General features: G+C 32.9%; 1 protein-coding gene across 1 annotated transcript; it reads right to left on the reverse strand.

The window, feature by feature from the left end:
- Positions 1-3,702: 3,702 nt before the first annotated feature.
- LOC110106752 (probable serine/threonine-protein kinase PBL19) lies at positions 3,703-10,119 on the reverse strand. The gene is made up of 4 exons (XM_020836735.2): positions 9,460-10,119; positions 5,297-5,557; positions 5,087-5,209; positions 3,703-4,417 (listed from the first exon to the last, which is right to left on the reverse strand). The coding sequence occupies exons 1-4, from the start codon at positions 10,102-10,104 to the stop codon at positions 3,986-3,988; spliced, it is 1,461 nt and encodes a 486-aa protein (XP_020692394.2). The 5' UTR covers positions 10,105-10,119; the 3' UTR covers positions 3,703-3,985.
- Between the last annotated feature and the right edge of the window lie 5,728 nt (positions 10,120-15,847).

The raw sequence follows: 15,847 nt of genomic DNA on the forward strand, positions 1-15,847 counted from the left end.
GATGAGAGAAGAGTAGAATCAGACTCTATGAAATTTTTAAATTTAATTTGAATAAAATATGCTATAAGTTAAGTATCTAAAGTCAATTGTCACCCTAATTGCACTCACCCAAGGTCTTTTAGATACACTCAAATTGAAGTGACTAAATACATTAGCCAAAATATTCTAACTCGCCACTTACATGTTATTATTGAAGAATAATATATATATTGTAAACATTGACAAGCATTAAATAAAATAATAATAATAATTAATGCAAATCATTATCTATATAAAATAACTAGTCATAAATTTGATATATTTTGCATGATTCATTATTTTATGCAATATGAATATATATATATATATGTATATATGTATATATTGAATATAAAAATGAATTAAATAAATATTTCTTGAAGTATTAATATGACATGGACACATAACATCAACCATCTTAATTTGTTTCATATGATGAGATTTATGCAATTATACCCTTATAATATTTTAAAGTGAGTCCAAAGCTTCTAAACGTGTCTATGGTCAGTTATGACTTATGAGTAGACTTCTAGATTTTGATAAAGTATAAGATGCATTGCCATTAGCATTTTTCAAACAATGCAAATATATATTCAATTTTGCCAATCAAAGTATAATTTTCTCTAAGAAACCTATGTAAGACATATGCCTTAAAAGATAAACAACCATTTTTTAAAAATATTATAATTTATTTTGAAGCTTAATGTAGTGTGAATAAAGATTTGAATGCTCTTTCTTCAAAGTATTTATTTCCTTTTCAAATTGGTCTAAACATAATACATTCAAATAAAGTATTATTTAAATCATCATAAGACATGTTATTTACCTCACCGGTTTAATTATTATTGATTATGAGAGATATATTTACTTTGTCTTAGTCAAATGATTATGTTGGCATATTTGCTAGCATCTCCTTATAATTTGAATCTGCCCACATGACCTTCAATACCTTCTAACTCTTCGTTGATGTGAGTTTTCCATTTCTCAAATGTTCTTCATAGGATATAATTTGAAGTAATCAAGTTTATTATACTTAAAATATGCTAAAGATTTTATCTTTTCACCTGAAAGATTAATTTTCAATTTAATTTGAAAATTAACTAGATTTATTACCTTTGCTATTGCAAAACAATTTTTTAAAATCCTTCCAAGTTGCCAAATTTATAATGCCATTTTATCTTCATCACTTTCTAAAAGTTATGAGTCATTTTCACTTAGATCATAACATTTTAGTACTACATTTTTTAACTTCTTCATCAAGTTTTCCTCTTCCTCATCCCTACCTTAAGCTAACTTTCTATTCATATTCCTAAAGAATATTATACCTAGTCAATCATATAAGATTTACATCTCTAATAATAAATGATCTTTTTACATGATCTCTATCTTTATGTACTTTACCAAGTATGAAACTGTTAACTATTTTCTTGTAAATTGTTCAAGCATCTTACTAACTGTTTCTTTAGTATTCGATCACTCTTAAGAGCTTGTATTCCTGCATTAAGATGTTAATCCTTAATTCTTTAACTTTATCATTTCTCTCATGGGTAATGATTAATTTGTAGCATATCTCAATCCTTATTCTTGGATTACATATTTTTATGCAGCTCTTATATTCTAAAGCACAGTATGTAGTGTTTACACTCTTGCCAATTAGTAGTCCCAAATTTAATTCTATAAGAGTTCATTCTTTAATGAGTTTTTTAATTACTTTATCATAGAACCCTTCAATTATTTTAACAATATTATGATCAAAAGATATTAAAACATTTTTGTAAACTTCAAGGAATCACTCTTAACATGTAAAGCCAAAAACTATACACCCAAACCTTTGATACCAATTTTTTATTTACATGTCTAAGAGGGGTGAATTGGGCTTTTGAAAAGATTAAGATACTCCAAAGGTTTTTTTAATTTTTATAATACAACATAAAGTAAAATAGGTAAATAATGTTAAAATGTAGCCATGAATAAGAAGTGTAAAGATAAATGAGCCTACTAGCAAGCAACCCTTTTTTATGTGGCTTTGATGAAGAATACGCCTATGCTTAGGCATCTACCACTCTTGGTATTTCATGTATAGCCTACACAAAAAAATTATTACTCTGTCATAGGTGAAGAAGCCTTCATACAAATAACAACACAAAAGCCTATTATTACTCTTTCATAGGCTCGACATCCTCTTAGGCCTTTTCAATATTAGACAAATTTATTATATCAATACTAAATAAAAAATAATATTATATTCATCTCAAAAATAAATTTAAATATTTAAACTCATCATATGTAGACGAGAATATTATTATCCATTTCTTTCTCTAAACATGTTGCATAGGAAAACTTGGCGGCGAGAGAAGTGAGCGAATATGAAGGACATAAGTGATATGATTCAAGATTTACTAAATGTACTTTTCTTTAGTTAGATTGTTGTGTAGCCACTTGTGCTACTATTACCGTCTAGTTTAAATTATTGTGTAGCTTTTAGTGCTATCAGTAGTGTCTATTAAATAGACACCATAGTTTGTAATAATGTATGGATAAGAAATCTATTCTGATTTCAGTTCTCTTTAAATGGATTCTTACATACAAATGGGCAATAAAAATGAAGAATACAAGCATTTAAATCACTAAAGTATTGATAAAACATTCATGACCAAGCAAGCAAATCATTTTCTCCGTTTTAGATCTCATTTATTTATTTATTTTTTGTTGAGGGAGACTGATAATTTATAAAATAGATTATTAGAGCACTACAAAATTCACCTTTGATCTAGAGCTTTAGATATTATTTATATAAGATGCCTAGAGTTTTAATAGACTATTTAAATTAATAGAAGCAGATTTCCCAAGTTTCTAGAACCAACCATAATCTAAAAATTAATATTTATTTTTATGATTGAGATATAAGATCGACACCCTCTTAGGCATTGTCACTTAGATATGATCAATATATGAATCCTCTCGGTAAGTTCTTTGACTCATTAACAATTTGATGGCTGTTGATATGAAAATTGTGGATTTTATTGACCTTATTGTCATCAATTTTCACATGAAGTTCAACACCCTCTTAGGCCTTTTCATGATTAGACAAATTTATTATATCAATAATCAATCAAAAATGATATTATATTCATCTCAAAAATAAATTCAAATATTTAGGCTTCATTTGGGACGGCTTTTTTATTGCTTTCTAAAACGGAGTTTTAATACAAATTTTTTTATTTTGGTACTAAAACTCCGTTTTAGAAAGCAATGAAAAAGCCATCACAAACGAAGCCTTAAACTCATCATATGTAGACGAGAATATTATTATCCATTTCTTTCTCTAAACATGTTGCATAGAAAAACTTGGTGGCGAGAGAAGTGAGCGAATATGAAGGACATAAGTGTTATGATTCAAGATTTTCTAAATGTACTTTTCTTTAGTTAGATTCTTGTGTAGCCACTTGTGCTACTATTACCGTCTAGTTTAAATTATTGTGTAGCTTTTAGTGCTACCAGTAATGTCTATTAAATAGACACCATAGTTTGTAATAATGTATGGATAAGAAATCTATTCTGATTTCAGTTCTCTCTCCCTCTCCCTTTCCCTCTCTCTCCCCTCCCTCAAGAAGCTCAAGAGCTTCTTCCTCTCATCCAAGATCCTACAATAAGAATATACCAATTGATTAAATTAATAAAAACTTGGTGAAAAATGATACTATTAAAAAATTACCCTTTATTTATACATTTTGTTAACAAATTCAGCTTCTATCATACAACATAATGTGCATGTACCGATCATTCATAGCAGTGCGGCTATTTCAGAAATGAACCTCTCTACACAAGTGAAAAATGAAGAGAAAACCGCCTAATAATCTCATTTCTCTACGTCCACTTAAAATTTTGCACACAAGAGGCCGTTTATCAGCACTACAAACCACAATTTTCCTTCATAAAGCTGCTTATATTAACACTACCCATTAGCTTAAGATTCAATTCCTTTTCCCTTCTCTAACATACCCACCGCATGCTCTGATATAGAGCCCATGTTCCTTGATGCTTCAGTAACATGAATTGCTTGTTTCAGTTTCTCAACGACCTCACTTATCTTAGGCCGTTCTTTGGCCTGCTTTGCAAGGCAGCTATTTGCCAGTTTAGCAACCTCCCTTGCTGCTTTTAATGAATATTGATACCTTAGTCTTGGATCCATGATCATGTTGAACCTCTTGCTTTCGATCGGAAATTGCTGCACCCATTCCAAAAGCTTCTGTTCATTGACAGGGCGGCTCTCCTCGAGCGGGCGTCGACCTGTGAGGAGCTCATAGAGCACTATCCCAAAGCTCCATACGTCGCTTTTGGTTGTGAGATGGCCAGTTTCAATGTAATCTGGTGCAGCATAGCCGTATGTCCCTAGCACCTGATGAACACAAAGTATTCAAAGTAATGTCTATTTGGGCAAAGATCTATAGTAACATAAATAACTGAAGTTTCTCGAGCAGCAGCGAATCCATACCACATTAAGGAACATTTTTGGCATGATAATTAAAGGTATTGGAACCCTGGATATATTTGTATAACCCAAAAACAATTTAATTCTTGCAAGCAATGTTATTCCCAGAAAGAGTCAAATGCCAGGAAGGAAAAATAATGATGCATGTCTCCGGTATATTAGTCTTCTTTCCCATAAAGAGTAGATATATCAATAAAGGTCCCGTTATGTTGCGTAACAAAAACTTTCATAAAAACAATAACTTTAAGCTTCAGTTGGGGCAAAATTTTTTTCAAAAAAACAATAACTTTAAGCTTCGGTTGGGATGGCTTTTTTACTACTTCTTAAAGTAACCTTTTAGTTCAAAAAATAAAAAAGATATTTTACGAAGCAGTAAGAAAGTCTTCCCAAATGAAGCTTTAGAGGACATTCCTATGCTTCAAGAAAAGTTGATTACATAAGATAAGACAAATTGACATTGAAAAAATTAGTAGAAATGATATGCTTCATTTTTCTTATTAATCATATACTATCCAAATTCCAAAACCAACATTGAAGAAAAAAGAACAAAAAATCAAACAGGCAATCTGTACTTACTGTAGTGGATACATGAGTTCGATCTCCAGTTGGACCCTCCCTGGCTAGCCCAAAATCTGACAGTTTTGGCTTGAACTCATTATCTAATAAAATATTTGATGCTTTGAAGTCTCTGTATATGATCTGCTAAACGATAAATGTCAATAAAAATTCATTTTGAATGAAGCAGCAATTGTTACACTGATCGAGAATAAGGTGTAAGAGAGAGACCGGAACTTCAAAGCCTTCATGTAGATGTGCTAAGCCTTCTGCTGCTCCCAAGGCTATCCTCAACCTTAAATTCCAGGGAAGGACAGAATAAGTTTTGTTAAAAAGATGATCATCTAAACTTTTATTTGGCATGTATTCATAAACTAGTAGCCTTTGGATCCCACTTTCACCATCTTTAGAACAGTATCCAATAAGTGTTACAAGATTTGGGTGCTTAAGGACACCAAGGAGTTGAACTTCAGCCAACCATTGCTTATGTCCCTGATAGCAAAGGTAAATGTAGGATAAGTTACACTAAATTTAAGCGGTTTAATTCTAATATAGATACGGTTATGTGATCATTTCTTGAAGAACAAAACATTTGAATATAACAGTAGTACAATGTGGCTAAACTATAGCCAATTGAATAAAGAATTTAGTAGAGAGCTCGCAATGTTTTGAGTAATGAGAGAACCTCTAAAGAAGTATTCAAAAGAATAAAGATGGTTATTTCAAAATTTTCACCAAAACTTTTGGTTAGATAAAGCATATTTGTATATGAGTGTAGGCAAGATAATTACGATATACAACCATAAACTAAGCATGCTAAAGACAGAAACCACAGACAAGCATTTAGAATCAATCAAAATAAACAATGAAAACAAACACATTAATGCATAAGTATTTACAACCAGCAGCGGGTACCATCTAGTAATTCTAGACGAAAAATGAACTAATCTTTTAAAGCTAAAATAAGCCACTATTAAATGACATATAAGGAATATTAAAGGAGAAAAAGACCAACAAATACAACAGAGATAAGCATTACTAAAACCACCAATAATCAAATACAATTTCAAACCAAAAAAAACAAAAAAAAAAGCCTATAGTCAGAGGGCCAACCACCAGTATTGCAACACAAACATACTATTCATTTATCCATTGTAAAACTAACTCAATAATCTCATGCACATTAACAATCTCCCTCTAACATGTGAACACTTCACATTGACCAATACAACCCTTTAAATGGAGGTTTTTTCAAGCCAACTCAACCATGTGGAGTTGTCATAAAAGTAAGCTACTCTTGAACTTTGCATAAACATGATCAAACACACCATAGGCCCATGGGAGCACAAACTATTCAACCACTTCTCCAAGCTAAAACATCAGCTCCAATACCGCTCGCTAGGGATTTTGGACCAAAATGATACTATATATAGTTAGGCTCAATACAACAGTTATGAACATATTTTCAATTAAAAAAATCTAAACCTATAGCTGGGGGACAATCATTAGTATTTTTATACCATATATTTTCACATGCGGGACTAAAGTTTTTTTTTTTTTAATGCGAGACTAAACTTAATATTATCAAGTGCCTTCACATGTGTTAAATCAAACGAGGCATTTTAATGCACTTATTTCAACCATAAAAATACACTGATGTGAATATTTATTTTTTTATCCTATATGGGATAGTTAAAATATATTAGCATAAATATAGCAAGTTGTTAGTCACGGGCTTTTGGGTTGAATATTGCTCTACTCATTAGTGTATCAGAAGCAAGTTTGATCCCCTTATGTTTAACTTTCTAAAAGTGGTAATAGACTCAACGATTTAGATGAAATTAAGTGGTTCATTTGCCAATGACTCCTATAAATCTTGGCCTTTACACCATGGTTTAGCAATGTTAGTAGAGCAAATGATTCCCACAGTAAATTCACATGGTTGAATAGGCACTTGATGCATGATACATGATAAAGCTTCTTTTTAATAGCTTAACTTGCCGTTATGGTGAGCTCTCACATGACGTTAGATTGTTAAAACACATGAAGCTATGGATTTAGTCCTATATTAGATAATTAAAAATTATAATAGCTTAGAAATACTAAGTAATTAACCTTTACCTATAAGCTTAAGCTTTTTGGTTGAATATGAATTACGCAATTGGTGTATAAGGCCCAAATTTGATCCTCCTTTAGTTTACTAACAATATCCAAGCATAATGGGCATATTAATGAAGCAAAAATTTGGTGTTCACTTCATCATCAATGGTCACATCATTAATATTTCTATAGTTTCCAAGCTATGTTTTATTCCATCAATATGGGTTCAGTTTTACTAATTTTGATTCACTAAACTGTACATAATCAACTAGGTGTTAGCCATTTCTATGTAAGAAACCATGCTTCTCTAGTATCCATCTCTTTTCTATAAAACCTTTCAAAATTAATAGAGTGAAATTCTTATGCATTTAGATGCCATTGGTTAAAATACTTCAAGTTTCAATAAAAAATTCAAAGTTGAGCATGCTTATACTAGAGTTCTCCAATGATAGATGACATGATAGAAGTGTGAAATATTAGTCGAAAGATGGGAACTAATTTCCATGATGGAACTGATTTCCATGACGGACAACGGCCTACGCTAGGAGAGCCCCACTTGAACATGATAAAGATAAATTGCTATATGATAGAAATCACATCTTAAAACTTATAGGGGTTACATCTAGAATTATGTCTACTTGATGAATAAATTTGACTTAAATGTAAGACCAGTAATGAAGACTTAAGTCTATCATGCTCATATACTTCAATAAACCTTTGCATCTCTATCGAATACGGGTTGGCTTAGAGTACACACCTCTGCATGTATTTAGCATGCTAAAAATCTTGATAGATACATTTTTTCCCAACACGGAGTTAGACACTGTCGTATAATATACATCATTACAAGGAAACACAAAAGTTATTTCTATTTTAATAATTTTCCCATTTTGGTTGAAGAATATAAATTATTTGTTGCATTTTGAGTATTTTATGTAGGCAATACAACAATGATATTGGCAAAATCATAAGTAATGATTTTGTCAAATAAGTATCTTTGATGAAATATTGAAATATAATTTAACTAAATGAATGTTATTTTTCCTTTTAATGATACTTAACATTTTTTTGTGACCTAGATATCATAATACTTCATTTGTGACACATTTCAATTGAAAATTTGAGCATTAGATATTTTGATAACAAATTTCATATTATAATTTATAAAAAATATTATGTACATGATGTTTTTGACCAACTTTATATGTTTGTCTTATGCTATTGTTCAAATATCTCATATTGGTGTTTGAATATGGTGTTTGGAGTTTGTGCTTCATAGAAATCAATTCTTTGATTAGGAGAGAGTAAAAGTTATCTTAAATAGGTATTGGAACTCGCTTGAACATCGATGCGATTAGTTCCATCAAGAACTCCAAAGTTATACATGCTCATGTAGTAACCCAAGTTCTCTGGGAAGCTGCACCAAAGGGAGAAAAAAACCATAAGGCATTTGAAACTAAAGCTAATAATATCCCAATGGATGAGAGTAAGGCTTATCTTGGAACAGAAGTTAAAAATAATAATTGTTCAAGGTCATCAAATATAATGTGCTACTGATCTTATCCATATTTATGAATAAGTAGGACATCCAGTGTTTTTCTATAATTCCTGAGGTCTTTATTAATAGAAGAAAATAGAGAACATGAATTGTATAAATTTATTATGAAAAGAGAGTCATGTCTTGTTCTGTTTTTACATAACAAAATAATTATCATATTTTTTGAGATGGATAATGGAGGAACTCTAGCTCAACTGCACCAAAATATAGTGACAATTTTCTGAAATATTTTCAAGCCATATTTTAGGTTTTGTTAAAGGTGAAAAAGGGTCCAAACTTCAAGGGCAGCGCATCTTTTTAGAAGAAAATCTGATGCAACTTTTGTGGCACCCTAAAAAAATATAATAGTTCAAAAACTTCCTCCCAATATGAATTTCTCAACTACATCTCTTCTAACATGCAGCTTTAAAGCCCACAAATCTCACTGATTGATCCCTACTATTTACTTTCAAAATTTCAACTTATATGATCCAAAAATTTCCCCTACCAACCATGAAGAAATATTTCCTAATAAGCTTTCCTAACAAGTGAGTTGCACTACGTACATGGCAACTCACACATGAAGAACACTTAAATAATTCAATTGTTTTATATATTTCTTTGATCTAAGACAAATTCAAGGATAGACTTGAAAGGGACTAATTATCAATAACGTAACAGACAGCAATGTATTTTAATCATCTTCCAATAAAAAACAGAATGCAAATCAATTAAATACAAGAGGCAGAATCAATACCTGCAAGCCTTTCTGGTTCAGAACCTTCACAGCAACCGTAACCCTATCTCCTCTACCCTCCACAACCGCAGACCTAATAAATCCTTTGTAAACGTTTCCAAACCCTCCTTCCCCAATCTTAAGCGTCCGGCTGAAGCCATTAGTAGCGCTCCTGAGCTCTGAGAGCTCGAAGACGCGAAGATCGCCGGCCTTCTCCTCGAATATGGCCGTAATGCTCCGCGGTGACGGGGTCAAGCCCGAGAATTTGGTTGCTTGCTTACCGTCGGCAGAGTTATCTGATGGGAACGTCAAATCGTTTGAAGAAGATATCTTTGCTACCACTCTGCCTCCACCAGCTCTGGCCCTCTCCGGCTCTTTCGAGACCCTGCGTTTGGCTTTGAAGAGAGAGAAACACCCCATTCTCACGCAAAAGCGTTGCCTTTCAACTATTTCTTCACCCAGCACGAGTACATTTTGCAGCTTGGAGGGTGGATTTATTGAAGCGAACCAGAGTTCAGACGCGGAGAAGGAAGAGGAAATGGTACTGTGAGCCAGTGGATGAATTGGAATAGTTGATGGAAGTTGGAAGGGGCCAGTGAGATTAACATAACATAAATGGGCAGTGCCATTTAGGGCAGAAATTATTACATGGGAAAAATAGGTCATGTCAATTTATACACATATTATAAATAATTTATAAATAGGGCAATGTGGTCAATTTTAATTGGAGTTCGAGCTCCGTCGGGCACATAATAATTTCTCCATTTAAAGCATCTCGAAATAAATGACTTTCACTCGTTAATGGCTTACACCAGCTTCCACCCGAATGACAAACCAAAATGTATTTTTATATTTTCTCGTCTATGAATAATGTCACACCAATATTTACATCACGCTATTTATAAAAACCTATTTTTTGTGTTAGAAATGAAGTTTTCGTTGGATGTGAGAAATAGTATACACATAATTTTTTATTTTTTATTTTTTAAAAATGAAGTTCGAATGGAGATGAAGTACTATTTGATAATATAATTATTGTATTTTGATGTTAGAAATATGTTTTTTTGGTTGTAGTTGCCCTTATTCCTCATGATATTAATCAATTAAATTATATATTTGACTAATTTATAAAAAAAAAAATTATAAAAACAATTAACATAAAACAATAAATCTAAAGATAATTATAAAAGTAATTTATAATATAAAATTAAATATTTTTAATTTTAAAATAAAAATTCTAAAAATTTGCTAATTTTTAAGGCAAAACAATAAATTTTAAATATATTTATATAAGATATGCATATACAAAATTATACTGCTTATCCAGATTTTTTTTTTTTTAATATATGTCGGTCATTTGTGCAAGCGGAGCCTGAAAAGGACTTGAGTTTTGAAATTTTATTTATTTATTTATTTTGTCTGGTTCAAATCAGAATTTAACATTCTTGAAGTCTATCTGATAGACTGTACAGTTGATGTTGATTATTAAAACATTTATACTTGTTATTGACATAGACTTATGAGTTTAAATTAATTTGTCATGATTTACTGACAATTATTGGAGAACTTTACATGTTTTAAAAATTATATGTGGAAAATCTAAGAAGGAAAAAAATTATGAGACCTGACTCATATAGTAGGAGATACATGAATCATCCATTCCTCATACTTGAAGAAGATAATATTATTTGCAATTGAGAGCAATGGTTAAAATTTTCTTGAAGAAACACTTTATCATTCCATCCATATTGACATCTTTGATCGTAGATCATTTATTAGATATTTGAATATTTTAATGATATCAAAATCAAATGATCTTAGACTCTTTAGATTCTTCACTTTAAGTTGTTTGATTTAACTATTAACATGTTATAATTGGATCAGATCGTTTAGTCGATCAGTTTATGTTCATAAATTTTCAAACATAATTCAAGTGCTTGATTTGAATTTATTTTGAGATAGGTCATATCATTTGTATTTTCAATAGGTTGGCCTCGTCGAAACGTTCTTTTTGATTATAAGTTTGCTAAAATTAAAATTTAAATGATTCTAAATTTAATTTTAAATGTTTTTAATTTAAATATTTTCTCGAGATTCGTACTGATCATATGATTTTCCAAGAGTTGTATCAATATTTATATTTCAAGTAATATTTATAATTGTTGAAATTATAAAGCATAGAAAATATAATAACATAAATTAAATCGCCATAAATAATCACACGATCTCAAATGATTATTTTACCAAGCACTAAACAAACTATTTATAAAATAACAAACAAGCACGCATCTACTCAAGCATAAATAAACAAGATAACCACCCTATTATTGGATTTTTATCTATTCACTTTTGAACATCTAAATTTTGTAATTCCTATAATGGGAATTAGGCAATTTGTTCTCAACGTAATCCAATATTCTTTAATTAGGAGTAGAGAAGATTTTTTTTTTAATATCTTGTTCTACAATGACTTATTACAATTGGGCCAAGCTACATAGTTTTTCCTCTTCCTCATATTTGAAGAAGATAAAATAACAAATAAGCACGCATCTACGCAAGCATGAATAAACGAGATAACCACCCTATTATTGGATTGTTAGCTATTCACTTTTGAATATCTAAATTTTGTAATTCCTATAATGGGAATTAGTCAATTTGTTCTCAACATAATCCAATATTCTTTAATTAGGAGTAGAGAAGATTTTTTTTTTTTTTAATATCTTATTCTACAATAAATTATTACAATTGGGCCAGGCTACATAGTTTTTCCTCTTCCCAGATTTTCCAAGTAAAATTTTTAGTCTTCAATAATTATTTTCTACGCATATTAGGTTTTTAACAATATTAAGATATTAAACACGTAACACATATCAATCATCTAATAAACATATTTATAATTATTTTACTTTATTTTTTAATTTTATCTCTCCAATACCTTTGCAGACCAAGATGTCATGGAAGACTTATTTTAAGTCGGCCAACGGTATGGAAGTCTTCTATTTCTTTCCAAACAGAAAGAAAAGAATGCTTTCCCAATCAAATAAGAAGACAGGAATGTTAAGGATATAAATCATTCACACTTCATTCACAAAAAATCAGTCAATTTCAATGACTGCTCCATATGAATATATCTTATAGAAAATATTATGCTTTCTCATTTTTATTCAATATATATATATATATATATATATATAATTCCATTCGGAGCCTCTCTTTATGAAGAATTAAAAACACTTTACTTCCACACTCGACGTCTCAAGAAAATATTAATATTTGAGCACTAAAAAAGAAAGATAAAGGATGAGATGAAAAAAAAGTAATAATCTTATTGAATTTTATGTTGCATTTAATTTCTTTTAAATAGTTAATATTTTGATAGATCAGAATTTAATTTAAAAAACAAATGAAACTGTATACTTGCGGTAACTGGTGGTCGGGCTAAAGTCCAGGCGTCAGTCAATGGTTCGATGGAAGTCCAACGGATGTTTGGCGTCAGTTGGTGGTCTGGCGGAAGTCCGGCGTCTGGGAAGTGATCTGGCAAAAGTCCGAGTGTCAGTCGGTGGTCCGATGGAAGTCCGACGTCAGATGGTGGTCTGGTGGAAGTCTAACGATGGTTGAGGAGGAGTTATGTGCCAAGAGAGATTTTAGATATTTCCTTTTTGCTTCCTTGATTGGGCCCCTTTTCATGAGAAATGATGGGTCTATTTATATATTTCTTAGAGCGGCATGGCTAGTAAATACAAGGAAGATCAAGGGTATGTTAGGAGTGATTTGAATGGACGGCTGATATTGAATCCCTTGACTGTGGACTGTTTACTAAACATTTGAATGTCTTAGTAATATCAGAATTCAATAACCTTGGGCTCGTTGGATTCGTCGTATGGAGCTTCTCAATTTGACTATAAACATGTCAAATTAAGAAACCTATGTAATCCAAATTGTTGTTTAAACCTTCCAAAAGTGTTTCAAGTCTTTGATTTGGGTCCATTTGGGCTTAGATTGAGTTGAATTTGGTGTCGTTGGGTTCGCATTTTTGAGACGATCAGGTCACTTGTAAGTTTGTTGAAATTGGAGTTCGGATGGTCCCAATTTTAATATTGGAACTTTCAAACTTGATTTTGCCTCGAGATTTGTGCCCGATCAAGATTATTTTTTGATGATATTATATTTAAACATATAACATAAATTAATAATTATTTATATTAAATTCAGAAACTTATATTTGAATTAAATTTATATTAAATATGTTATATAAAATAATAATAGTATTGATATGTTAACAAATCGTATTGATCGTGCATGAATTTCGAGGTATATCCAAGTTAAAAACTTTCAAAATTAAATTCGGGAACATCTAAACTCCAATTTCAATGAACTCATGGTCAAAACGAACATATCGAAGAGACGAACCGAAAAAACATCAAAATCGGTCCAATCCGAGCCAAAATGTGTCCAATTTGGGAGCCCAAAACTTATTTGTAAGTTTCAATGCCAAAATTAGATGATCAAATAATATTAAAATATAACGTGTTTATAGTAGAATCAAGCAGCTCGATAAGAAAAATCAAATGAGCTCAAGATCACTTAATTATGACATTATTTAGGCACATAAATGATGGTCAAATGCTCTATGATAAAATGGATCAATATAACTTGTCCGATGGAGCACTTCAAATCTACCCAGATCTTCTCCATATTTATGGGGCATGACACTCTTAAAAATTTATAAATAGCCCCCTAATCTCTACTTAAAGGGGGATCTTTGGGCTGGAGATTAGAGATTGTTTTGAGACTTCAAGCGACTTATGCCTGGCCTCCCACCTTCACCATACTTCAACTCAGCCACCGACTGCCATTAGATTTCCACCTAACCATTGTCGGACCATAACTCGACCATCAACCACTACTAGACTTCCGACCACTATCACCAGACTACCTCCTGTCCGCTGACCACCACCAAAGTACCTCCTGTCCGCTGACCACCTCCAGACTACCTCCTTTCCGTCAACGTCGTCGAGCTTCCACTTCGGTCGTCGAACATCATTGGACTTTCACCTGAACCTCGTCCAACCACCGCCCGACCGTCAACTGCAACCGAAATTTTGCCCAATAATTGTCGGACCACCACATGGCCATCGATAACAGCTAGACCACCTCCTGTCAACCAATCGTCGCTAGACTACCACCAGTCCGTCGATAGCCATTGAACCACATCTCAATCTCGACCATAGTAGAACTTCCACCTGACCATCATTAGGCCACCGCCCAGTCACTAACTGCTGCTTTACTACCACCCAATCATCGACCGCCGTTTCACCTCCTACCGTTGTAATCGAACTACCTCCAATCTGCCGACCATCGCTAGTTTCACTTGGATGTCAACCACCACCAAAATTCTTCCCGACCATCATTCGACCACTGCTCAGTCATCCACCACTATAAGACTGTTACCCGGTTATCAACCGCCATTGGACTTCTGCCTGACCATCGTCGGACCATCGTCTGCCTTAAGACTACCTCTTATCCACCGACCACTAACAGACTATCTCTTATTGGTCCATTACTATCGAACTTCCACTCGACCACTGATCTCCTTAGGACTTCCACCCGGCCATTGCTGGACCACCACCAGGTCGTCGACAGCTGCCAGACTACCACCTAGCCATCGACTACCGCCAGACATCTAACTACTATCATCGGACTACCTCCTATCTTCCAACCACTTGTCCATGGACCACCACTAATTTCTTCCAATTCGTCGGTCGCCACTGAACTTCCACTCGGTCGTTGACCGTCATTAGACTTCCACCCGACCATTGTCTAACCACCGCCTATCACGATTGTCGCCAGATTATGAGTTGGCCATTGTCAGACTACCACCCAACTTCTATCTTCCATAAGACTTCCACCTGGGTGCCGACCACTATAAGATTTCTGCCCAAGCATCTTCAGACCATTGCCTAGCAGTCGACTACTTTCAGACTACCACCTGGTCGTCGACCTCTGCCGGACTTTAGCGGCCCAACCATCACTAGAACCTTATTTGACTGCCGACCACCACTGAACTATCTCCTGGCCACCGCTTGCTGCTAGACTTTCACCTGGCTGCTAATTATAGTCAGATTACCACCAGACCATCATTGGACCGTCGCCTGGCCTTCAACCTCAATCGCTCGCCTATTACGATCCCTTTGACCATCATTGCCTACTAACTATGTGTCACGACCCGACCCGACGGGGACGGATCCCGCCCGAGCCGGATCGCGACCAAACCTTCTTATCCAGGATCTGGCTTTGGAATTGGTTCCTGAACTGAATCTTCCAAATTAATCAAATCAACAGACACACAAACACAGAGCTACTATAAATCATCAAACACAGCGGAACAAAACATCTATATTTTCATTTT

This window comes from Dendrobium catenatum, unplaced genomic scaffold, assembly GCF_001605985.2.
Source record: "Dendrobium catenatum unplaced genomic scaffold, ASM160598v2 fragScaff_scaffold_1361, whole genome shotgun sequence".
Classification (NCBI taxonomy): Eukaryota; Viridiplantae; Streptophyta; class Magnoliopsida; order Asparagales; family Orchidaceae; genus Dendrobium; species Dendrobium catenatum.